Source organism: Mus pahari, chromosome 13, assembly GCF_900095145.1.
Source record: "Mus pahari chromosome 13, PAHARI_EIJ_v1.1, whole genome shotgun sequence".
NCBI classification, from domain to species: domain Eukaryota; kingdom Metazoa; phylum Chordata; class Mammalia; order Rodentia; family Muridae; genus Mus; species Mus pahari.
In genome coordinates this window covers 95,408,541-95,435,555 of record NC_034602.1, presented here as the reverse complement: position 1 = coordinate 95,435,555, position 27,015 = coordinate 95,408,541, and the positions used below count along the sequence as shown (strand labels likewise).

The window sequence follows — 27,015 nt, the reverse complement described above, 5'->3', positions numbered from 1 at the left end:
ATTTCTCTGTGATTCTTTGATTGTGGGCTCCTGTGAACCTAAGATTCTGGGTGTGTCTGAGTTCTTGGCAGTCAAGCTCCTCTGAGATTCAAATACTAGTGTGAACCAGCTACTGTTATCCTGTTGTCCTAAGATCCTGGGCGTGTTACAGTGCATGGAAGTGGTGTCTCCTTTGAGGACCGTGGAGTTGTCTGGTCTGTTTGAAACCAAGGTAAACCTGAACTGATTAAAAGGAACCTGAGCCTCTGGTCAGAAAAGGCTCTGGTGTCCTTGTTCCTACTGTCACAGGCCCATCACTATCAGTTTGGAGCAGCTGTTGTGTTCCACTCACCAGTGATCCTAAGATCAATTGGTCAGTCCTCTAGGGACCGTGGGGGTGTCCACCCACTCTGCACCCTAGGTGATCTGGTGCTGGTGCAGACCAGAAGGGGCCAGTGCCCCTGGTCAGGCCGGTTCTCTGCTGCCCTAGTGCTGTCTCAGAGCTTTTCTTGAATATCATCCTGAGCCACATTCATTATCTCTATTGAGCACCTGGTCCACGGTGTGCCAGTTCCCAGGCACCCCTCCATGTTCACATCTCACCTATCCTGTGCGCCGCTCTGCTCTTTTGTAGCAAGTCTTGCTAAACCCTCTTGGTAAATAAGCCAGTCTTGCTAAGCCCTACTGGTAGGTAAGCTGCAGGTTTTGTGCTGATTGACCTGGAGCTCCACAAAAACATAAACATTTTACTCATCTTTCTCTGCTTGTGTACAGTTCCGGATTTTAATCTGAGCTATATAAAATAAAATAATCTGATACCACCTCATCAGACACGACAAATGGAAGCATATTTAGCCCTAAAACAGAGTTTGTTAATGGCACTTTTTGAATGGTATGTAGGAAGTTGGGTATTATTAATAGCACTTCATTAGAAGTGTTCAATAAATAGAAAGCTATTTGACGGAGATTTGTCATACAGTAAAACACATTTACTTTTGAGCTCCTTTCTGCCTACTCCATTCTAATAATTGCTCTCCTATGACCTATAACCACATGAATCATGATGCTAAAATGGCCTTTTTAAAAAATTTAAAAAAGCAATAAGAAGAATGAAAATAATTTTCACGTAAAAGTACCAGAGAGATCTTTTATACTCACATAAGTCACAGCGTAGGCTGCAATCTGTGAGGAGTAGCAGTACCTTAGCAAATCTAGTGGACTCAGAAGTTTGACCTCCTCATGTCTCTTCATCCAGAAATATTTGTTTGACCTCCTCATGTCTCTTCATCCAGAAATATTTGATTGCTATTATTCATTCTGGCTTAGTCTGTACTGGGTCATTTTTTTCAATATCTTATTGTGAAAATTAAAATGTCCTGCAAAGGTGGAAGAACTCACAGCTGCCATCCATTTGCCTGCTCCACCTGCTCCCTGTGTATCTGTCTCCCACTCCATCCATTTTTGTTGTATTTTTGGTATATTTCAAAGTTAACTGTAGACATTGGCAAATTTTGTTCCAAGCATTTCAGCATATGTACCACTAGGCAGAGTTAAATCTTTGTCAGCAGTTTGTCTGTGAAGTAAAATTTACATAAATGATGTACACAGATTTTCAGTGTGTAGTCATGAGTTTTGGTTTGGCTTGGTGTTGCAGGAAAAATTAAAAAGTGCACCATGCCGTGATATACTCAGCTACTCTCTGCCCCAGCAGTCTCAGCTCACTGCCTCCATAGCTAACCCAAGGCAGTGGTCTTGACTCCATAGGGCCTTACTGTACTTCAGTGAGGACATTCTGTAATGAAGAACACTCCTCATTTATAAGGCTGCCATATTTAATGGTTTATTCCCCATAGGAACCAAATCCTGGTTTTGGTTTGTTTGTTGCTGTATGCCACCATAAGAACTACCATACTAGGGAGATGATTAACTGATGCCCTCATCCTGTTATGAAGCTTAACAGCCTGTCTGTAATGGGAACATTCCTCCTAGGAGCAGTTCCAACAAGGAAAGGCAAACAATCAGCCACCTCCCTCCAGGAGGGACTGCCCTGTACGGTGGCACTTACAGAGCTGAGGAAGGGTCGCAAGTTCTGGCCAGCCTGAAGTGTGAAGCAGAACCCTGAACACAAACATGTGTGGCTTCTGGCTTGGTTTACAAGTCACAAAGTGACACTGTGGTGTTCAGGCATTTCCCTCAGAGGAGCCCCTCCCAGTTCCTGTTTGTGCCCATTTAGGTGTGCTAAGATGAAAGTTAAAAGTCAGAAAGGCACCCAGGGAGAGTAAGAAAGCCGCTCCAACATGAAGGCAGTAAGTGAGAATCCCTCTGGCCAGCTTTCCCTTCCTTTCTGGAGTTCTCCTGGCTTACTGTCCGTCCCAGCTCCCTGCATGTTTTCAGCACTCTCTCCTGCATTTCCGTTTCCTGTCAGTTTCAGACTAGTGTTTCTCATCTCCAGTCTGTAGAAGTCATGTTCTCTGCTGTTGTGATTCTGTAGGTAGTTATTGTTTGGGATTACAAGTTTATTCTAAAATAGAGCCCAGGTGTGCCATTCACCTTTGTCCTCTTCACTCAAACCCTTCCTAATGCCTGTTTATTCAAAATTAAAATGTGCTCAGTGGCAGAATAATCGTCTGTCCTGAGGCCATGGATTCAATTCTCAGCACCACTACTCAAAAGTGAAATGCACACACCCATGCACAAAGAGTCTGCAGAGCCACACGGCTAATGGTAGCCCAAGTTCTTCCGAACGAAGTGGTAAAAGTTTGGTGCTAACACATAATAAATGAGGTCGTGTCAGGAGAAAGAGCCAAGAAGGGGACATGGCTATGCCCTTTTCCACTTACTATGGTTGATTATGTCTTTGCAGGATTCCTACCTGTCTCAGAACCTATTTCACTGTGGTATAGAAATGTCTAGTGGGGTTGGGTAGACTGCAGTGAATTTTTAGTGTGTAGTTAAGACAGAACTCAAACGTCGTCAGAATTGTTGAGTCAGTGATGGGTATGAGATGAGAGGCAGACAGTTGCAAGGATTTCAAAAGTTAAGTCCTTATAAATATTGTAAAAATCTTTTTACTTTTTTAGCACTAGAGATGAAAGAAATCTTAAACTTACTTCTTTTGTGCTTTAGAGAGACCCAGTAACTTTCATGTAAGACAAAGAATTTTTTTTTCCTCCATAGCATCTTTACTCCTACGTGCTTCTAAAAACAGTACAGTTCATTATAGAAAAGACTGTAGTTATGCTGAACAGCATGTGAAAGAAAATTTCTTTAGTCTAATTTTGAAGGGTGTTTTTACTACTCAATATTTTAATGTTATGGACTACAAATTAAACTATTGCCCTTAGCTGGATACCACGGCTCCTGCTTAATTACAACCCTTCAGAGGTGAGATTAGCAAAGAAAAGGAAACTGCAGTGTGTATACAGTTAGACCTTTGTTGTTGTTGTAAGCTCATGCATTATTATTACTGTTATCATCATTAGTGTGCGTGTGTCCATGTGTATCCACCAATGGAGGTCAGAGAACAACTTTCAGGAATTGGGTCTCTCCTATCATGTGTCTCCTAGGATCAAACTCAGATTGTTAGAGTTGACAGTGAAGGCCTAAACCCACTGAGCCTTCTTGCTGGCCTCTTGTCCATGCTGGCCTGGAACTTGCTATGTAGCCAACAATTATCACAGATTCTGGGATTATAAAACCCTTGTACTGGTTGAATAGGGAAAATAAAAAAACAGGCCAGTTTGTGAATTCCTTCTAGAGTTGTCTTATCTTAACCTATAAGGATTTTTCATCTGTGGGAAGGTATGTGCTCTCAGGAGGGCTTTGCTCAGTTCTGGAGGGCACTTGAGAGCAAAGGGGAAATTAGCATCCAGACTCCCACCTCATCCCCACTCCTCTTCTAGGGCAGCCCAGTGAGATCCAGCAATTACAACTCAGTGCTTACTCTGATTTTTGTTTTCAAGAGTGGGTCTCACTGTGTGCCTCTGGCTGGCCTGGAACTTGCCAACATCATACACACACACACACACACACACACACACACACACACACACATTTTATATTAAGTGACATAGATATAAAAAGTGTTAATAACCTGGTTATGAATTAATTGCTACCTCTTGAATAAAGAGGACTTCAATCATAACTAATACTTTCTTTTGAATAAATATGGGAAGGTATTTCCATTTGATAAAGCTAAGTATAGGTTAAAAAAGTGTTCCCCTTGGGAACTTGAGAGAGGTTCAGTGGTTAAGAGCACTGGCTATGGGCTGAGTAGTTGGGCTAAGTAGTTGGGGCACACATTTTAATCCTCGTACTCAGGAGGCAGAGGCAAGCAGATCTCTGTGAGTTCAAGGCTAGCCTGGTCTACAGAGTAAATTCTAGGATATCTAGGGCTGTCCTATGTACAGTGAAACTGTCTCAACAAAAATAACATACACAGCGCTACTCTTGTGGAAGACCTAGGTTTGATTCTTAGTACCCACTCTAATCTCAGGAGATTGCATGCCCTCGTCTGGTCCCTCAGTGCATACATATGGTACACAGACATGTATGCAGAGCATTTGATTATCAAGAATAACCTAATCAGGCTCAGAAGCAGCAGCTCTAGTGCTTATAAGATACAGGTAAAGTAAAGGGGGCAGTTTAGAGGGGGACAGATGGGGAGGCAGGAGTTAGCCCGAGAGGACTAGGTGGAGAGAGGTATGAACAGACATGAGAACATGGCACAAGCGCCATGCTGGTTCTCAGGCGTGTACAAATGAAAGCCCAAAACGCACATAAAGAACAGCATCGCTACACCAAGGAAATGAGGACTAGAGCTGGCAGGGAGGCTTTGCTGTGCCAAGCCTGAGCTGAGTGATATGGAAGGAAGAGAATCAACATGGCAGAATCGTGTTCTGATCTCCACGCAGGGTGTGACCTCCACACGCCACACGCACACTAAACACATGAGCTGGAAACACGACTCAGCAGGTTGAGTGGCCTGCACACAGGCCTGACGACCTGAGCCATCTCTGGATCCCACAAGGTATTGTGAAAAAGAACCAACTCCAGATTGTCCTTTTGACCTCCATATTTACACCACAGTGTGGCACCTCTAAACACACACACACACAAATTTACAAAATAAATGAAAATAAAAGCAGGGATTACATACCCATCACCCCTTGTTGACATTATACTCTTCCTGGCACTTTGAACATTTTTCTCTTTTAAATAAAAAGCAAGCCATGCTATATAAAAGTTTCTTTCATTCAACAATATTTATTCAAGAAAAAAGTAATGGCTATGTAGTTTTCCATTATGTGAATATGCCACTACTTAACATTTTCCTGTTATGAGACATATTCTTGCATTCTCTTTCATTAAACATTGCTTTTAAAGATTTCTCTACAATGCAGGTATTACAGATTAATCTTTGTTTTCCCCAGGATAGATCTATAGATGCTGTGTGGACTAGATAGGTATATTTTTGAAGTTTGAATTTATATCTAGTTTCTTGTTAGACCTCTGCATTTTCCAGCAGTGTAAGAGAAGTTGTTTAAAAGATGTGTGTGTGTGGGGGGTACTGCTGACACACACTTGTGCGTTGTGGGTATCGCTGACTGACACATCAGAACTCAATGAGGAGCAGCATGGTGGCACGGTCGTTGTTTCTCACAATTGGTGGATGTTTATTAAGTGAACCAAGTAACTAATTTGTTCATTAAATCTTTTGAACAGACTGGATTATGGACAGAACTTGGAAAAATTGAAAATAACTTTCTAAAGCCACTTCATATAGGACTTAATATGTCAAAAGCACATTATGAAGCAGAAATTAAAAACAGCCAACAAAATAACCAAGGTTGGTAATATGCAATTTTATTTGCCATTAGGTCTAACCATTCAAATTCTGGAGTGACCATATTTTTTAAATATTTTATGTGTACTATACATGTGCATGAACCTGTTGGGGTCAGAAGAGGTTGCTTGATCATGTGGAACAGGAGGTACAAGTGCTTTTGAACCTCCATGTGGGTGCTGGGAAACACCCCAGGCTCTGTATTAGAGCAGTGCTCTTAGCCACTGAGGCATCTCTATAGCCCCAAACTATCACATTTTAGTACATGTTCACTTAATGTAAAGTGAGGGCCATAAACACAATATTTGTGTAATTAAAATGATTCTTAGTACTGAAATTGGGTGAATGAAGGCTTAAACCAAATTGAAACTCTCTGTGTTTAGAGCCCCAGGTTCTGAATGTGAATGGGTGTATTACAAGCGTCTCTCCCCAGGCCCTGCTGTCCTCTTTTCTATCACAATGGTCCACCCCTCATTGTCCCATAGTAAATTTGTACAAATTGTGAAAAAGAAATATAGATTCAGAATTACTTCTTTAAAGTTGGCAATTCTGGTACATACAGTAATCTTACAATCCTTGTATAGGCACTTGAGTATACTAAAGAAAAATGTTTTATGTGTCCTATACATGCCAAAATAAAGCGATTTCTCTGAAGATTCAATTCACATCATGCTTAATTATAGTGCTTAATTTTATTTGTTTATAACAAAGTGTTACCTCATTGGCACATTTTACAATTAGTAACAATTAAAGTAGCTTATCAGTGTACTATTAAAATGACTGGATGGCTCAGTGGGTAAAGGTGCTTGCCATTAGTCATGCCCAAAACTTGGATTCAATCCCTGGGACCCAAGTTTTAGAAGAAGAGAACCAACTCCTCCAAGTCGCCCTCTGACCCCTACACATGCACCATGCCACACATGTACACAGAATAAATACATGTGATACTACACATGCACCATGCCACACATGTACACACAGAATAAATACATGTAATACAGTCTGAGAGCTGGGGCTGGGAATCAGCTCAGCAGTAAAGCATTGGCCTAGTATGTTCAACATGCCCTGGGGTTTGATTCCCAGTACCACACACACACACACACACACACACACACACACACACACACACGGTGCTGAAACCCTCAAACTGTTGTAATGGCTAAGTGTGAGATGCTTTATTTCTTCCCTACAGTAGCCTCGATGTGTAAAGGTGTTTGTTCCGTGACTGTAGGTGGAGAAGAAATCCCTACCATGCCTCCTGAAATGCAGCTTAAGGTAACCCACACATTTTAAGTTATCTCCAGCCTAAAGTCTCTTGTACGCTGTGTTTTAGAGGCAGCACTAATAACACACATGTCTGCTGGGTGTGAGGACTGTGAGCTGAAGGCTAGTCTGGGTTATTTAACAGGAGACAGCGATAACAAAGTGATGCTCTTGGCGTTTCAGGTCTTACATTCCGCTCTCTTCACATTTGACTTGATTGAAAGTGTTCTGGCTCGAGTAGAAGAACTCATTGAAATCAAATCAAAGTCTACCTCTGAAGAAAATGTTGGGATAAAGTAAAGGTTCTATTTCATAAATAAAAACCAACAAAATGCTGGTTTTCATTATATTTTATATCATAAAAATATTTGCAGAAATTTTACTACTAGAAAAATTACATAATTTTTAAAAATAATACAGCTTTTTTTTTTGGCTTGTCAGTTTCTGATACATATCAATAGTAAATATTCTTTGCTTTAAAAAGCCTGGAGAGATCATTTGTGGTTAAGAGTACTTCCTGCTCTTCCAGAGAACCTGGGTCCAATTCTCAGCACCCATGTGGAGGTTACAACTGTAGCTCAGATGCGGAGGAGGGGACACCCTCCTCTGGCCTCCATGATACCAGGTACCCATGTGGGACATGTATATATCATGTATACACACAGGCATGGTGGTACACACCTCTAATCCCAGCAGAGGCAGAGAGTTCAAGGTCAGCCTCATCTACAAAGTGAGCTTAAGTTCAGCCAGGGCTGTTACACATAAGAAAAAAACAAACAGAAAACCTGTCACACACACACACACACACACACACACAAAGACAAAATAACTCATACACATAAAATAATTAAAAACAGAACTAAAGTACTTCTTTAGAAGGTTCAGATGCTCTATTCAGCCACATAATTGTATATTTAAAAAAAAAGAGAACAAGATATACTGTATGCTTGTTGGATGGTTTTTTTCCCCAGAGCTGAGGACCAAACCCAGGCCTGTGCTTGCTAGGCAAGCACTCTACCACTGAGCTAAATCCCCAACCTGTTGGATGCTTTTTAACTCTCTAGAGCACCTACTGTCAGGCTGAACAGCACAGCACTATGGAAATGTGGTAGTTTTACTTCAAAATGGTTGGTTGGTTTTTAACTTTCCCCCTTTTCATGACCTGGCAGCAGTTTTAGGAACTACCCAGTACCTGTATTGGGAAGTAGAGGCAGAAGGATCAGAGTTAGAGATCAACCTCTACCACGTGCAGCCTGGTCTCAAGAAACAGTTATATATGAAAATGCTTGCAGAGATTAAGCTTAGAAAACCCCAAAATATACATGGCTTTTTCTTTAGTCCAACTAATAAATTCTGCACTTTGATTTCCTATTATATTTGTGCATCCACTATTTTCTCTTTTTTTCCCTGTAGTCTTTAAAAGTCTGGTATATGCTAGGGTAGCACTGTGTCATGCAGCTGCACTTCTAAACATCAAAGGAACCACTCAACCAAACTTCCCAAATAAAATAAATTTAATTGTATACATATTTTAAATACAAATGTCCTTAAATCTACATTTGGACATTACAAGTTAATAAGTTTAATTATTTTGATATTCCTCTGAGAGAAGACTTGTGATCACTATTCTGAATCTGCACTAACTGAGTCAGTACTCAGCTTTATCTTTTGAAGTGTTCTCCAGACCGGGCTTTGCTCTATGATGTATGCTTTGGTTGTTATCATTCTGTAGCAGATGCTGTCTATGTGTGGTTTGGATGTAGTCTGAAAAAAGATGTAAACATATCGCATTATTTATAGAAAGTACTTTGGTAGGATTGTATTTTATAAAATTCATTCTGCTATAGAGATGACACACACCTTTGATCCCAGAACTCAGGTGTTAAGAGGCGGGTGGATGTCTAAGTTTGACTGAAGCCAGTATTGTCTACATGGAGAATTCTAGGCCTCTGAGAGCTACAGAATGAAATCCTGCCTCAAATGATAATTCGGCAAACATCTCTTGATATGGATGTGCCAAAACACTGTATGAATTAGTGATAGAGTACCTGAACTGTGTCTTCAAGGAATTTCAGACTGTAACTCCCTAAAATGCAGTATTAGAAATGGTTTAGGATTTCCAAGTACAAACTTAGGAAGGGAAGTTGACGTGTCTATGAACACTTCCAAGGAGAAGCCACCTGAGAAGAAACTGAACTGGTGGGGAACAGTTCGTACAGTTACCAGGAGTAAACTGAGACGACATCAGGCTTGGGAAAGAAATGAGTGGAAGGTGGATATCTTGACAGTCCTCAGGGTATACAACTTGAAGACATATTTAAAAACAAAAACCCGCCGGGCGTGGTGACGCACGCCTTTAATCCCAGCACTCGGGAGGCAGAGGCAGGCGGATTTCTGAGTTCGAGGCCAGCCTGGTCTACAGAGTGAGTTCCAGGACAGCCAGGGGTACACAGAGAAACCCTGTCTCAAAAAAACCAAAAAAAAAAAAAAAAACCCCAAAAACCCTTAATTACAACAACGATGTAAAGGAGGGCATGAGAAGCCCTCCTTTGCATTGTCTGTCAGAGTTGTCCAAGAGACTCCCAGAACATGAGAAGCTCTTGCTCTTGCTCTTGGTTGCCCACGGGTGGAAGGTAAGTCCTTGTCACTGAAGACACTGCACTTGAGACACAGCCCAGAGCTGACCGGGAAACTTTTCTGAAGACTATTTTTATGACCCTAGAAGGGGCGGCACAAGCTTCCAAATGAGGGAAGCAACCAACAGTCCTACCCAGTATGATGTCTATGAACAGTGACCAGCATGACATGAGAACTCTAAGGGTGCAGCAGTGGCATGCGTATCTTAGCAGGAACGAACAGGTCTCTAATTATTAGACTTAAGACCTGCTCAACAAGAGGGAAATCATGCCTGTACTGGGAACCCTGACAACTACCCAGGACTAGTGATGTCATGGATCTTGGAGGAAAACCTACAACCACCACTTTACTAAGCCAGCATTATACCTAACTACACTTTAAATATTTGTCATATCCACAAATAAATGTAGTCCTTACCCCTCATCAAGGAAACGTGTCTCTGCAAGATAGAAAAGGACATTACAGAAAACCACAACCAATCAAAATTCAGGGTTGTGGGTCCTACTAGTTCTAACTGATACAACACAACAACTACACCTAAGGCTCAGGAATCACTGCAAAAGGGGTCAGAAAGATTTTACGAGTCAAGAATAGGGCATTTGCTGTGAAATTGTGTCTCCTAAAAATGTTAGAAGCTACACACATGCAAGTTTCAACATGGATGGCTAAACATGACTCAAAAAGTTACCAGCAATACAAATGATAACTGGAAGGGAAAAGCTAAAAAGCCCCAGGCCTAACAAGAACTATAGGAAACCCAGGAATACTGAGACCAGGGGGAAAAGGTCTTCCCCAGGGAAAACTCCCAAATTGGTAATTCAATACCAAGTGGTCAGCCTGGAAATCATATACAAATAACATTAAAGGGACTGAAGAGGTTATAGTTATGTATTTAGGAACACACACACACATGTAACAAAAAGGGGCCATATCTAAAAGAGCATGGGGGGGGCATTAAGAAACAAATGGAGAGGGTGTATGCTCTGTTACCTCAAAATTTTATTTAAAAACAAAACCTTACAAATCTCTGGCCAAGATGTATATATTTGTGTATGAGTATCCTTTCTCCAGGTGACTTACCTTAGCTATAGTGCACATAAGGTCAACAGCATTTACTGTGTTGTGTACAGGAAGTATTCGTAAATTACTGCCCAAGAATCTGAAAAAAAAAGTGGTTAAGTAACTGACTTTGCTGCCACAGGCAGCACGAGGAGGGGCCAGAGCTCTATTGTACACGTTCATTCAGTCACACCCTGCTTTGTGCCTTAGAAGATTTGAGGTGGCTATGAACCCAGGTTTTAGAGCTCACTTTGTTTTGCTTATGTAAAATAGGCAGGCCCCATGTCAACATCAACTCTGGTCACCCTGACTTAACTGTCTGCCCTGTTGGATTACACATGACAGGTTATAAAGTTTAACTGCCTAAAAGCATTAAGAACTGAAGTAAACAAAACAGTGTAAGAAAGACTGGCTGTGCTTTGCTTCCATTACCTCTGATGTATCCTGAACATGAGACTCCATTCTTCAGGCCCATGGAGTGGAGCAAATAGAACCAAAAAACTATTTTGGTGAATGTTAATAAACTTCTCGATTTTGGTTACAAATATTTCCTCAGCCGATGTCATACACTCCTTAGCATCCATCAACAAGAATGCAACTCCTAAAAAGGGTGAATATGATAAAGTTACATAGAGCCTCAAGCTCAATAATATCAGGGACCTCAAACACATAAGGAGTAGAATTTGTTACAGTTCGTATATAACAAAATGCTTTGGATATTTCTTTGACATACTCTAGAAAACAGAATGACCTGCTCTAAATATTTAAAGGAAAACATTGGCTAGTAATTTTTTTTCAGCCAAGGAATTGGGCACATGAAGGTGACTAATTTTAATTAAAAGATTAAGTCTATTTTAAAAGTTAACCTTTAAGTCAGGTGTGGTGGTACACATCTATAATCTCAGCATATGGAAGCCTGAGACAAGAGAACTGTGGTGAGTCCAAGGCCATTCCAGGCTATAGAAACAACCATCTAGGACTATAGAATGAAAACTTTAAAAAGTTTTCATACTAGAATTGTTTTTGAAAATATTTTCTGGCTTATTAGAAAAGCTATTCCAAAGGATATGAGTAAACAGCCAAAGGAAGATAGAAGGCACAGGGACAGGTGTCCAGGAGGTGCTGTGTCCTTCCATGACCACTACCTTACAAGCAAGTGTTCAGTGACTCAGAAGGTCCTGTAATGACTGTCAGAGGTGAGAAAATCAGTGAGAGAAAGGGAGTTTAAAGCAAATCTTCAATTATTTCTCATTGAAGAAACCTTCCTCCCTCAGGAGGAGCCATGTAACTGAATGTATTCAAACAAGCAGATAGATACCTGGTGTCTGAAATGGGACCAACTGTCAGAATTATCTTAAGGGAAACTTGAGCTTAGTAATAGCTGTTCAGAAAGTAAATATAAGACATGATCTATAGAAAGCTGTGTGTGATTACACAGTGACTGAATGCATTTATACATTTTATATAACCTCTCTGAACGTCATTGTCCTCCTCAAGAACATGAAAAGAATACCTCTTTGAAAAAATATAGATGATAACTAAACATACAAGTCACCAAAAATACTCCTTTTTTTCTGGAGTGTTTTCTACTCAACTAGGAGGAATGCGTTGGAGTCTGGATAATTTTCAGCATGCCTTTTTAGATGATTCAGAAAGCACCTGCCTTCCACAATCTCTGCTAGAATGGTAAACCTACCAGAACTGTTTGTGATTCTGCGATGGTCTCCCTGTGGCGCAGACTCTCCTTGGATGCCCTGCACTGGGGTCGCTGGCTTGAGTGTGAGAGGGCATAGACTGCCTCCCTTCATCACTTCTGTCACACTTGTTACTCCTCACGCACAGATGGAGGCTGTCCCTCCATATCACCAGCACTTTTTTAGCCTAACTTAACTCCTGAACTTTGTCCATGTCTCATACATAATTTTGTAATTCCAGGAACATTTATTTGTTCCTATAAAGTTCTTCAATGTTTATTTTTTCAGTAAATCAAAATAATAGGAATATATCATATATTGGTTTGGGTATGTAAATTCTGGCCAGAGTTGTACTGTTGGCCTCTGTTAACAACTTATATTTATTGCTAAGCAAGTGGATGTTTCTATTTTTACCTTGGTTCCAAAGCAAGTACTTTCCCCATATTCTACCAGACACCATTTAACTGAAGGAACAAATCTATCCCACAGTTGGCACTACTTCTGCAGCAAGCACAAAGTGCAACCATTTACTCTTTCAAAAGATAACATACTAAGAGATTATGTCACTACTGAACTGCAAAAACTAGCATGTGCATCCACATTTTACCAAACAAACAAACAAAAACTTTGAGTAAAGACAATTAACAAATATACTGTACCAGAGAGAGAAAATACAATCGATCCACTTTCCAGTGTATCAGAATACCGAACCTTGTGGCTTCGATTTTCTAGGGCAGTTGCAATTTCGTAACTCTTAAAAAAGAATTTTCAGAAACACAAACATAAGACATCCTTGAAATCATTTTTGTTACAGCTAGTAAAAAATTAAAAGTGTTTAATGGTTTGTTTTATCACTGTTCCACTTAGAGATTGGTCACCACAGAAAACAATCTACTCTCTGGGACAAAAGACTGAAAAGGAAGGAGTGAAACCATTCCTCCTGAAGTTCTGAGTGTGGTCTGGAAATCAGTTAGTAGTCCTTAGGGACAGAAAATGAGAGCAGTGTCAAAGAACTAAAAACTGTGAGAACTAGGGACAATTCTTTTTAGGAAATGACCTGGCAATGCTCTCACATGCATTAGTGTAACTGTAGAAGAAGCTGGGAGCTGTTTTCGTAGATGACTGAGAGGTCCACACAGTAATGCAGAATACCATGTAGGTGACAACCAATTTCCTAATTCATGTCTTTACATTACATTTACTGTAGACAAGCCAGAAAATATATAAAGGCAGCATTACTATATTCTGATTTAAATATTACCAACAAAAATAATTACCTTATTTTCTGTTCTATCCAAACTAGATTATTATCAGTCCAAGGGCTAAAACCTAAGTGGTTAACATATTTCCTAACTGGTTAGAACTCAAGCTTGTTGGTCTCCACATTAAGGAGCCTGGTATAGCTGTTCTAAGAGGCTCTGTCAGAACCTGACCAATACAGATGCAGATGCACGCAGCCAAACATGGGACTGACACAGAGACCCCAATGGAGGAGTTAGGGCAAGGACTGAAGGAACTGAAGGGGTTTGCAACCTCATAGGAAGAACAACAATATCAACCAACCAGACCTCTCAGAGCTCCCAGGGACTAAACCACCAACCAAAGAGTATATACATGGGGTGACCCATGGCTCCAGCTGGATATGTAGCAGAGGATTGCCTTATCTGGCATCAGTGGGAGGGGAGCCCTTTGGTCCTGTGGAGGCTCGATGTCCCAGCATAGAGGAATGTTAGGGCAGTAAGGTAGAAATGGGTGGGTGGGGGAGCACCCTGACAGAGGCAAGGGGGAAGGGGATAAGGGGCTTGTGGAAGTAAAACTGGGAAGGGGGATAATATTTGATCTGTAAATAAATAAAATAATAAAAATAAATAATCCGTTAAATAGGTCAGGGAGATAGCTCAGTGGGTAAGAGCACTGCTTAGGTAACTAGATGTCATACCAAAAATCAGGCATAGCCACACATGTCTGTAACCCCAGTACTGGGCTTGGCTAGCTCCAGACTCAGTGAGCAACTCTGTCTTAAGAAAATAAGAGAAAAGCAGAGCAGGACACATGACATCCCCTTCTGGCTTATGCAAATTTGTATTTGCTATTTGCACCCACATACATGTACAAATACATCATACATGTGCATGCGCAGGCACACACACACACACACATACTCCTTACCTAAACTGAATTTATACTTTCCTTTAGAACAATGTAATTTAAGCACAGTCTAAAATATATGCTTCCTTTCCTACCAAAGGAGAATATTTCATGTTCCTGAACCCTGGTCCTCGAGTTCAACCATGCCCCTTTCTTGTGTGTTTTCAAATTGTACACTGCTTCCAGCAATGGCAGATTCAGTAATTTAGGCCAACTCTCTCTGCTGAAAGAACCTGGAAAACGACAGTTAAAAAAAAAAATCTGTACAAATGCATCAAAGAACTAGCAGGATAGTGAGAAACTATTAGGCCAAGATCTATACAAAAACTCAAAGATGTGACCCCAACATGTAGGCCATTTCTTCCCCAAGGGCACCTGCCAATTCAAGAAGAACAACGGAGGGAAAGCCCAGCAGAGCTTCTGACAAAACTGGAGCAGCTCTCACAGGGCTGCAGCAGGCCTCAGCTACCTCAGTCCCTCAAGTGCATCAGATGCAGAACTGCTAGAGCTTACAGCACCAGACAAGCCTTTCTCAGCCTGGGCTTCTCACAGCAGGTCTACTGTCACAGAAGAAACCTGAGAGCCTGCTTCCCAATTCTCCCATTCCCCCATAGTTAGTGCCATTCTAGATGCACAGAGGCTAATTAACTAATGACACATGGCTTGGTCTGCCAGATTTAGCAAATACAAATAAACAACACTCAGTTAAACTTGAATTATAAATGTAAAATTTGTTTCCAGTGCTAGGAACCAAATCAGGAGCTTTGCATATGCCCTCTACCATTGACCAGCCTTATGATGCAATTTTAAAATGAATCTTATGTAATATTTAGAACTTATATTAAATTCATTATTCATCTAAAATTAAAATTTCTGTTTTGCCTAGCAAACAGAGCATCAGTTTAATTCTATTACAGAATTAAAGCCTTTGTAGAAGAATAGCATATTCTCCTAAATGTATTATAGACTTCAACTTGTATGTATTATAGACTTCAACTTGTACAGTTGTAAAATGTAAATTCTAACACACACACACACTCACATTCTCTCTCTCTCTCTCTCTCTCTCTCTGTCTCTCTCTCTCTGTCTCTGTGTCTCTGTCTCTGTCTCTCTCTCTCTCTCTCTGTCTCTCTCTCTCTCTCTCACACACACACACACACACACACACATACACACACACACATACACACTCATACCAGCCAGATTTAGATTTACAGAGGTAAGAGGTAAGAACCACCATAAATAGTCACTAATAGGTCTGCTTTCTGTGTTCAAGAAGATGAAAGATCTTGAAAAATTTAGCAAAGAACTAAAATATGGAAAGGATGCAATAGATATTCATGAGGCAGCCAAGCTGCCTAAAATGTTAATCATATCTTTAAAATGAAAAAAGGAATATATTGAGCAGCAAAAAACCAACAAAACAAAAAAGCCAGAGGTGAGAGGAGCAGAGCAGAGGCGCTTCAGAGGCAGGTGCTGGTCTGCTGAGGGGAGGTGTAACAGTGGGCAACTCCACAGCAGGGTAGGGAGTGACTGATGCAAATCCTGAGGCTCCATATGCACTACCGGTGACTTAGGATCATAAAACAGTAAACCACAATCAGAAAGTGCAAGGAAAATGGGACATCTGAGGGTTTTCTAGAAGCAATCCAGAATTTAAGACTTTGTTTTCCAAACTGTTTTATATCCATGAAATAGGAAAGGGTGCTGCTTGTTCAGGGAAGACCAGAGGCTGGGGATGCAGATTAGCGGCTGAGCACTTGCCTGGCAGAGAGCCTGGTTTCAACCCTGAGCACCACCAAAACAAAGCAGCTAGGGCTAGAAAACACTGGGCACTATTCCGCTTCCTTGGTGTTCTATAACACACTGGAGTCCATCACACATTATCAAGAGCAGTGTAGCTTATTAAAAACTTGCTTCATTTTATTTATACATCACAAATTAAAAAATATAATAACCTTCTTGAAAATATAATAGCTAATAATATGCTTTAAAACTAGAAAATCTCACATAAAAAAATACAGATTTAAACAGAAAATAGCACTTAAATTTAATAGCACTTTAAGTAGAAAGTAACACTTAACTAATCAGAAGTTTATTAGAAAATAAAAAAGAATTCCCATATGAAGAGCTTCTCCATGGAAATGGCAAATTCCAGAGTTCAACTTAAAGTTAACCTCTATGATATGGATAAACATTTGTAAATAACTTATAAAAATACACTCTTAAACACAGTATAAAACTTAATAGAGGAAGAAATTATTATTTTTCTACATTCCTTAAGAGGTTAGGGCATAAATGTAGGGCTCTGCAAACACTGGGCAAATGCTCTACAGCAAGGAGACTTTCCCTGTCCAGGGCAATCTCTATAAGGCTTAAGTTCTAAGCTATGTATGCATATAAGGACTCTAGGATGAGAAGAAACCATGGTAAACCAGCTGACTGTGCAAAAATACAAAACAGAAAAAAAAAAAACAAACCAATCTTCAGCAAATACTGTTTCAAACATAAAATGTTAGCAAATGAAATTGTAAGAGAATAGCAAGAAAAATTTATAGTAGCAACTCTTTTAACTAAGAACCACACATATTTGTTACTTGGGATCTTTTTGGCAAATAACACCAAAAAACACTGACCACCTTTGAATGCATTGAGATATCAGATCAAGGGGGCTCTGATCTAAGGAACATTTAGTTTACTGAAGGATTCAGAACCAGAATACACCAACAAGACAGAGAAGGCAGCATGTGTCTATATTCCTAGCTCTTGGGAGGGAGGGAGCCAGAGGACCAGGCGCTAAAGGCCATCCTCAGCTGTACCAAGTTTGAGGCTAGACTCAGCTACATGAGACCCTGTCTCAGAAAAATAAATAAAATAGGTACAAATAAAAAAAATAACCAACTATTTTTTAAAAAGAGGCCATAAAGGAAATATAAAAGACCCCGGGCCAGGAGCAGTAGCACACACTTGTAATCACTGAGCTTGGGGTCCAGTTCAGAGGGTTAGAAATCCGCTAGGTTTGCAGTTCTGTAGCAAGTTTGAAGCCTGAGCCAATGAGATCCTATCTAAGGAATGACACTAGAACATTTCCAAGGCAAACCTTTATAACTAACTTAGAAATACATTTAGTGTATTTACTTCCTCTTCCCATGACTGAGGATACTTGAAGCCAAAGATCTTTCAAAATACTGCATTAAGTTTAGGTTTTATACATGAAGATGAGTAGTGTAAATACCCCTTACCTTAAGAGATGAGCTGATGATAATGGTGGTTGTCCATTGAACTCTTTCTTTTCCTCTACGCTCATCCATTGGTAAGCCACTGGAAAAGCCCAATCTGAGAGAATGAAGAACAAAGGAAACAGAGATTTGATGAGTGAATAAAGTGTCTCTCGCAGCCTTTGTTGGCCTCAAGCTCATTCTTCTTCCTTCCCTACCCCCCAAGTGCTACGATTACAGGTGTGAACCACCAGGCCTGGCTCCTCAGCATTCCCCTAGCATCTAGAAGCAATTGTTTGTAGAACACTAATCTAAAGAGAAGAGGGCGTGTCAACAACTGTGAAATCCCTGAAGTTTTATTTGTTCGTAAGCCACAGAGTTACCCTACCAGTATCAAGATATAAACAGAAGATGCAAACTCAGTCAAAAGGACAGGTTTTACCCACAGTAACCCACAGTAACCCTTCAGCGTTAGCACTCCCTGGCAGTAACCCACAGTAATAGTAGCAGAACAGCTTCAGCATTACTCAGTCCTGGCAGCAGTTCTTAAGTCCACACCCATAGAGTCAGGGGGCAAAGGACAGGTGACACATAGGTCGTAATGTAGGAAGGGAATCCATGTATAGGAATCTTTAGCCTTTTACAAACAATTCTGAATTCTATTCTGTAGGCAATTCCCATCCTCTATGAAACATGTCCATCTAGCAACCAAACATCTAGCAAACCAAATTTTTATCAAATTCTCCAATAAGAGAAAGTAGGTTCCTTGGAGACATAGCTGATTGTAGGAGTTAGGCAGGAGATATGTCAGAAGAGCCAGAGTGCCGCATCACCCAGAAGTAGGACATGTTTAAAAACAAGCAGAAAACAAACCACACTGACAGGGGTGTAAGGACAGAGGAGGGCAAGGAGATGGCCAAAGCTGGACAGGAAAGCAGAACTGTGTTACAGTCTAAAGTATGAAGTAACTATTCAGGAGTCCACACTAATGCACATTTTAAGCTGACCTATGCGTGGGACCTGTGGCTGTGGAAATGGCTTTGTGTGCAAGAGCTCTTGCTCTGCAAGCATAAAAGCCTGCCTGGAGTTGAATCCCCAGCACCCTTGCACAAAGCCAGGCAAGGCTATGGCTGTAGCCCCAGCATTGAAAGGCAGAGACAGAACCTGTGAGCTTACCAGTCAGCTAGCCACACTGAAAAGCTAGGCTTCCCAGTCACTTATCTCAAGGCCATACATGGAGAACAGCAAGGAGGAAGACACCTCACATCCCACTCTAGTCTCTATGCAATACCCCCCACCCCAACAGACACAGACTCCATGTAACTGATGTAGACCCAGCGTTAAGAACCTTTAGGTGAGGTTACACATGGTAGCTTTCTTCCAGAGAGTACAGTATGGGATGGGGTGGGTAGCAGCTTCGTACTGGAGAATCCCGCCAATGCTACCTTATTCACTGGAAAGGTCTACACTGACAGTCCTGAATTATGTTACTAGCATCTGTCTTTGATATGATATAGCCTTCCTCTCAGTAAATCATCTGATCACAGGAAAAATGGTAAGTTTCATTAGAAAGTCATCTTAAAATGATCTGAATAGTACTCCATAAAGGAATCAATAGTACTCCATTAAAGGAAATCTGGAAAAATATTATAGTCTAATTACCTATGGAAATATTTTAATTAAACATGTTGTATTATCTAGGTTGTGATCCTGGAACAGAAAAAAAAAAAGAGGTTAGGTAAAAAGTAAAAACATTTGAACAAACTTGGACTTTCACTAATAATAACAAAGCCAGTTCATTAATTGTAGTAGAACCACCATGCTAACATGTTAATAACAGGGAAGCTGAGCAAAAGATGCTATCATTAGTAACAACAGGAACCAGGGGAGAGATTCTAGCTGTACAGGTGTTTTAGCCGCTTTCCTATTGCCATGACAAAACATGCCCAAGGCAACTTAAAGCATTTAATTTGTGGGCTCATGGTTCCAGAAGTTTGGAGACCATAACTAGGGTGAGGAGCACTGCAGCAGGCAGACAGACATGGAGCTGAGGCAGTGGCAGAGAGAGAGAGAGAGAGAGAGAGAGAGAGAGAGAGAGAGAGAGAGAGAGAGAGAGAGAGAGAGAGAGAGAGAGAGAGAGAGAGAAGCACAAACAGACAGGCATGGTGCTGAAGCAGTGGCAGAGAGAGAGGGGGGAGGGAGGGAGGGGGAGCAGGCAGATAGGCATAGTGCTGAAGCAGTAGCTGCGAGCTAACATCTCATCCAAGAGACAGAGACAGACAGAGACACAGACACAGAGAGAAAGAGACAGACACACAGAGAGAACTAACCTCAAAGCCCACTCCCAGTGACACCTCCTCCAACAAGGCAATGCCTCCTAATCCTTCTCAAGCAGTTCCACCAAATATTCAAACATGAGCATATAGGGCCACTCTCATTCAAACCACCACAGAGGACATACTCTGCATTATTGTCTCAAATTTTGTGTAAATCCGAGTGCTTCAAAGTTAGCTAACTCAGGACTGTAGAGATAGCTCAACAATTGAAAGTGTGTATTAATCTTGTAGAGGACCCAATTTGAGTCCCTGAATCCAGAGCAGTGACTAGAAACCACATGTGACTCCAAGAGGATTTGATGCTGCAGCATTGAAAGGCAGAGACAGAACCTGAGAACTCACTACTCAGCCACACTGAAAAGCTAGGCTTCCCAGTCACTTATCTCAAGGCAATAATACATGGAGAACAGAGCAAGGAGGAGACCAGTAGGTCTCCTCAGGCACCAGCATTCACATGTACACACACACACACACACACACACACACACACACACACACACACACATACCAGTCTCATCATATGCAAAACTGAAAATAAATTTTTAAAAGAATTGTTTTTATTTTATGTGTATGGTTATTTTGACTATATGTATGATTATGCATCACATGTGTGCCTACTGACCACAGAGACCAGAAGAGAGTGTGAGACCTCCTGGAACTGGAGTTACAGACAGTTGTGAGCTGCCATGTAAGTGTTGGGAATTGAACCCAAGTCCTCTGGAAAAACAGCCAGTGCTCTTAATTTCTGAGCCATATCTCCAGCACCCAAATAATAAATCTTTAACATAATAAATAAAAATTTCCATTACAAAATACTTTTCCTTAGACACTTATTAAAAATCTTGTCCTTTCCAAAAAAAAAAAAAAAAAATCTTGTCCTTTCCAAGAAACCAACCCTTTAATGAAATGAGACTTATTCAGATTTTGCCTTACTCTATTGAACACTTAGCACATTTTCTCAACAAGACAGTTTAGAGGTGTACTTCATTTCACCAACTAAATCATAAACTTCTTAATGTCAGCTAGTTTACATTCTGCATGTTACCTCATACAGAAGTAGTTCAAAGCTAAATTTAGAAAGCAACCAATGCACAGAGAGTCACTCTGGGTGATGGACAGTCCGTGTCTCCCAAGGTAGTTTCACTCCATTTATGAACAGCTCCGATAACTAGCAAGTTCTTCCTGCTGAGTAGAAACCTGCTGTTCCATAATTTCCTCATTTATTGCATGAATGAGTGAATGACAAACCAGCTCTCCAAGAGCAAAGACATTTTCTGGTATGTCTACTCTAGCCCTTGACACATAGTGAATAAAGTAAATTTATCTTGGGGGCTGGAGAGATGGCTCAGTGGTTAAGAGCACTGACTGCTCGTCTGAAGGTCCTGAGTTCAAATCCCAGCAACCACATGGTGGCTCACAACCATCTGTAATGAGATCTGACGCCCTCTTCTGGTGCGTCTGAAGACAGCTACAGTGTACTTAGATATAATAATAAATCTTCAAAAAGAAAAAAAGTAAATTCATCTCCCTACCCTAATGGCAGTTGCTTGATCATGCGCCACAAACAAATACCCGAGTATAGACTGGTGTGCGTATAGCAGTAATTCATACATTTGTTTAACTCTTCACACCCTTATACTTAGGTTTAAAAACCAATTGTATGAGAGGTAATTTTGAGCACTGACAAGCGGAAAAAGAATTGGGGTCGGTAATTTCCCAAAGGTGTACAGTTGAGGATGAGAAATCAGAAAACTAGGGCTAGGAAAGCAATGGAACCTCAGGATTTCTACGGGAAAAAGTAGGCTAGCAGTCAGGACCGCATTCACTCCCAACAACTTAACTAACTTTGGCCAAATCACCTGGCCTCCAGTTGGCAGCCTTTGCCTTCGTCTTCTGAAGATGAATGGCCGTCGACCCATAGGGCGAGAGGATGATGGGGCTTCAATTCCCAGCACCACATGGTCTCCTTGGACACCAAACATGCACGTGTACACAGACAGACATGAAGGCAGAACACCCACAAAAAAAACCTAAAAAGCCAAGTTAACGCAAGACTACTGAAGTTGCCCTCAAGTCCTGGGCTTTTGCTGTTCCTGTTTTTTCCAAGACCGGGAATGTTCCTACACTTAACTATGTTTAGGGTTGCAGAGTGATTTCCGGAAAATCACCTTCACCTTCACTGCTCGTGTGACCCACGTGATCTTCATGGTGTGCCCTATTCCTTAGTCTTAGAGAACGGTGGGTAAAGTAATAAAGCTTAAGTTCACAGGGCTCACGGCAGGCCGAGGTGCAAGCGGCTCCACAGGGCACACTGAGGCACTTTCCCGGCCAGGGCCTCTCAAGGGCAGGAGGGCGCCTCCCTCAGGCCACCAGGCCCTGGGGTAAAGATGGCATCTCAAGTCAGAGGAACCACCACACCGGGAGAAACAACCTGGGCGACAGGCCCGGGGCACCATCGGCAGGCTGCAAACACACCTGACTGCCAGGTCCCCGCTGCACTTCACTCCTCCCGAGCACCCCAGGACTGAGCTTCCTGAGGGCCGCCCTCACCGCAGTGCATGCTGGGCTTTGGCTTTTGCGCAGCCGCAGACCCAGCTCTGAACAAAGGCTGCTGTCAACCATGAAGGTTGTGTGGGAGGGAGGTTCACTGGCTAAGGAAAGGAAAGCAGGGTGTGACGACTCTTGCCTTCAGTTGCAGCAGAGGCAGGTAGATCTCTGTGAATTTGTAGCCTTTGATTAGTAACAACAACAAAAATCCAAGTGACACTGCTGTTTATCCAAATTGTGAACGACTTAGATTCTCTATAATGGTTCTGTATGTAAAATATATAGACTATAATAGTTTCTTTTGGACTCCGGTTTTCAGGTCTAAACAAAGCTTAACACATTATTCAATTTCTGTTGTCCAGAGATATAAAGAGTTTCAAAAGGGGGCAGGGAGTGCGTTTTAGTTTAGATTAATATTCTAGGGGCTGGAGAGACAGCTCGGTGGTTAAAAGCTTTCAGTACTCTTCCAGGTGATCTGACTTCAATTCCCAGTGCCTGTGCCTGGCGGCTGAGCCACCTATAACTACAGCTCAAGGGATCCAACACCTCTAACACAGTGGGCACCCACAAACACAGCACAAACTCATGCAAGCGTGTGCGCACACACACACACACACACACACACACACACACACAATTTAAAAATAATATGCTAACTGCAGAATAGTTTGCATGTGTCTTACTTTATCAAATATATTCCTGAACAAAAGGGCTCTAGGAAAAACCTGACATACTCCTAAAGATAATTTTTTACAAAAGGTAACCATTTCAGAAGTTTGGCATTTCATGTACCTCATATTAAAATTAACTACAGTCTTTTGTGTTCCTGTTGAACAATGTGTTAAAGAAAGACAGGATGAATGTGAAAAGTGAGAGACTGTTACAGTCACACCTTGGTTTCTCACCATATCGGCAGGGTAAGCTTGGCATTACCAAAAGAACTTAGAAGGCTTCCTATGCAAGACAAGGCTCATGGTGGGGGGAGGGACACCCAATATTAAGCAACAGAGCCTTGTTAAGAGTTTGATAGGTCACCTATCCAGTAATGATATGATTCTTAATCCAGAGATGTTGTGGGATTGAGAGTAGAGTCTCCAATTCTGAGAGTGCAAAGCAGAGTATTTAGTAAGAAGGGTGTTTACCAGAATGAGGGAGAGAAAAGATAATTTTATCGTGAACTTTGTGTTAAGCACAGTGCCAGAGACTTCATACACAGTATTTCATAACTCTTCTCCATAAATTCTGTAAGGTGCATGCTTTTCTAATTTTAAAATAAGAAAACTGAGATTTAGATTCATTTACCTGGGTAAAAGAGAAGAGCTTGAGAACAGAGTTGAGATTCAAATCTAAGTGTGTCAGAGGTCTAGGGACATGTCCTAATTCCACAAGCTCCTTTTCCACATACAAATCCTGACAAAATCTGGAAGACATGGTAACAGAACGCAATGACCTCTCAACAGGCTGACCTGCTATTATTTTGTCCAAGCACAATCTTAAAGTTACCTAGAAAGTGTACAGTATCTGGCAGGTCCTCTTACTGCCATATGCGAGACAACTGCTTCTTGTGATTTAAATATCTGTGTGTCCACCTCCCTCCCAGACCATAGATTGAAAGCAAGCGTGGTAACATTAAGAGGAAGGGTCTTTGGTAGTGATTAGGTCTTGAGGCCTCCTCTCTCACAAAATGGAATTCATGTTCTTAGAAAAGCCCAGGGAAGAATGTTCTCTGATTCTGCCATGTGGAGTCAGAACTAAGAGGTGTCGTCCTGGGGTTGGAGAGATGCCTCGTGGTTAAGAGCCCTTACTGCTCTTACAGAGGACCTGGGTTCAGTTCCCAGCACCCATGTGGCAGCTCTCAGCCTGTCCTAATACAACTCCAGTTCCAGGATATCTGGCAGCCTCTCTGAATTCCAAGGGCACTGGACATAAAATTTAGTACACATCCTTACATGCAGGCAAAGCACATTCAACATAAAAATGGGTTAGTTAAGAAAAAGATGAATAAAAGGTGACATTTGTGAGGAATGGAGCCTTCCCTGCCTCCAAAAAGTGTAGGCAATAAACTGCTATTGTAAATCATTTCTTTGTTTAAGGCATTTTGAGATAACAGTCTTATAGGCTAATTCTCTTTAAATGAGCAACACTGGGCTGGGGATATAGCTCAGGGGCACAGTGCTTTCCCAGCATATATGAGATTATAGTTTCAATCCCCAGGACTGATTGTAAAGAGACGAACCCCACAGCATTTCTTCCTTTACTTTCACAAGAAGTGATATATTTACTGTGAGTAAGTGTGTTGGTTTGAATAGGGATAGCCCCCATAAACTATGTGTTTGATTGCTTAGCCATTAGGGAGTAGCACTATTAGGAGGTGTGGCCTTGCCGGAGTGGGTGTGACCTTGCTGGAGTGGGTGTGGCCTTGCTGGAGTGGGTGTGGCCTTGTTAGAGGAAGTGTGTCACTGTGGGGGCAGGTTTGAGGTCTCCTTTGCTCAAGCTACACCCAGTAAGGCACACAGTCTCCTGAAACCTGTGGATCAAGATGTGGAACTCTCAGCTCCTTCTCCAGTATCATGTCTGCCTATATGCTGCTATGTTTCCTACATGAAGGTAATGGACTAAACCTCTGAAATTATAAACCAACTTCAATGAAATGTTTTCCTGTATAAGAGTTGCCTTAGTCATAGTGTCTCTTCACAGCAATAAAACCCTAAGACAATAAGTACTTCATAAATATAAACTATATTATACTAGTATTTAAATATTAAATATATAGCCACCCAGAATTGAGCTTCCACGGGTACCATCATCTGCACTCAATGGTTTTTTTATTTCCCTGCAATTATAGTAGACACACTGAGCAACATCTCTGTAGGTTTGCCCTTCTAGTGGGCATCAGATCCCATGTCTTTTTGCCTATCACAGGAAATTACTCCAACAGCTCTCCTGTTTCTTTTACATCACCCACTGTCTCCTCTCCAGCAGTTACTTGGAACAGAAAACAGTCTGTTATCTCTCCCATCTTTGTCTCTTCTTGATCTCACTACCCACACCAGCAAATCTTCCTACTTGTTTTTCTTTTTATCAAAACGCAGGACAGTTCGTAAGTTGTTTCTCTCTCTCTCTCTCTCTCTCTCTCTCTCTCTCTCTCTCTCTCTCTCTCTCTCTCTCTCTCTCTCTCTCTCTCTCTCTCTTGGTTTTTCAAGACAGGGTTTCTCTGTGTAGCCTTGGCTGTCCTGGAACTCACTCTGTAGACCAGGCTGGCCTCGAACTGAGAAATCCGCCTGCCTCTGCCTCCCAAATACTGGGATTAAAGGCGTGTGCCATCACGCCTGGCTGTAAGTTGTTTCTAATGCCGCTTCTCACATTCTTTATTAAAGTTACTCAGGGTTTTCATGCACACCAGAAACTGCTTGTCAAAGTCATTCCTAAATCCAGGGGACAATTGCTAGTCCTGACTTGACTTGGACAATCGGCAACATTTGTTACAAAAATTGCTAGTACTGACCTAACTAGGTCAATCAACATCTGTTTCACACTACAGAAATGTTTCCTGTCTCCCTGTAACCTCGCTGGTTTTCTCTTAGTATTAAAAATGTGTGCAGTATTGGACCTTGGGCCACATGTATTCTAGACAGGTGCTCTATCTACCACAAAGCTATATTCACAATCCACTTTCTATTTTTTTATTTTAAAACATGTTTCACTGAGCTATCCAGGCAGGTCTTAGATTTATGTATCTCATGCCCTAGCCTCTCAAGTAGCTGGGATTAAGTGCCACCAGGCATGGTTTAATCTTTATTTTTAATTGTTTTTGAGATGGGGTCTTGCTTATATAGCCCAAGGTTGGCCTCAAACTTTAAGGCTCAAAGTGATTCTCCTGCCTCAGCTTCCTGAGTACTGGGACCCAGCCTCTTACCTAAATCTTGAAATATTTCACGGTTAGCCCTCAACTCTCTTTTCTTCTCTGGCTTATTTACATCTGCAGTGATTGCATAAATGTAGAGGTCTAGATGCCACATCCAGTCATAAATTCCAGATTTCTGTTCTGGGTCCCCTGTCCTTACACCTGCCAGGCATGGCTTCTGCATTAGCTTCTCTGTCCAAAGCACTCTCTCCACATGGCATCAAAGCTTATGATCTCGTCCCTTCTTCAAATCCTAGTTCAAGTATTACATGTTCAATAAAAACTACCAGAACATCCTCATTTAAAATAGAAACCAACTTCTAATCCCTTTTGGCATAGTCTGGTTTTCTTAGCACTTGTCACTTTCTGACAGACTACAGTAAGT

The 27,015-nt window shown here is 41.4% G+C and overlaps 2 protein-coding genes across 4 annotated transcripts in view; one reads left to right on the top strand and one right to left on the bottom strand.

Annotated features, from left to right (window-relative positions):
- Glmn (glomulin, FKBP associated protein) overlaps nucleotides 1–7,441 on the top strand; it is a 38,491-nt gene extending 31,050 nt beyond the window's left edge. For all 3 annotated transcript variants that reach the window (XM_029545182.1, XM_021210841.2, XM_029545183.1), the window contains exons 17-19: nucleotides 5,704–5,827; nucleotides 7,017–7,099; nucleotides 7,271–7,441. In XM_029545182.1, the coding sequence (XP_029401042.1) occupies nucleotides 5,704–5,827; nucleotides 7,017–7,099; nucleotides 7,271–7,387 (324 nt within the window). In that variant the 3' untranslated portion in view covers nucleotides 7,388–7,441. The remainder of the gene's footprint in view (nucleotides 1–5,703; nucleotides 5,828–7,016; nucleotides 7,100–7,270) is intronic.
- A 1,269-nt stretch (nucleotides 7,442–8,710) lies between these two features.
- On the bottom strand, nucleotides 8,711–17,961 carry C13H1orf146 (chromosome 13 C1orf146 homolog). Its single transcript, XM_021211306.2, has 5 exons — nucleotides 17,868–17,961; nucleotides 13,137–13,230; nucleotides 11,216–11,384; nucleotides 10,805–10,883; nucleotides 8,711–8,851 (listed from the first exon to the last, which is right to left on the bottom strand). Exons 1-5 carry the CDS (start codon nucleotides 17,934–17,936, stop codon nucleotides 8,711–8,713), a joined length of 552 nt encoding a protein of 183 aa, XP_021066965.1. The 5' UTR covers nucleotides 17,937–17,961.
- Nucleotides 17,962–27,015: the final 9,054 nt, after the last annotated feature.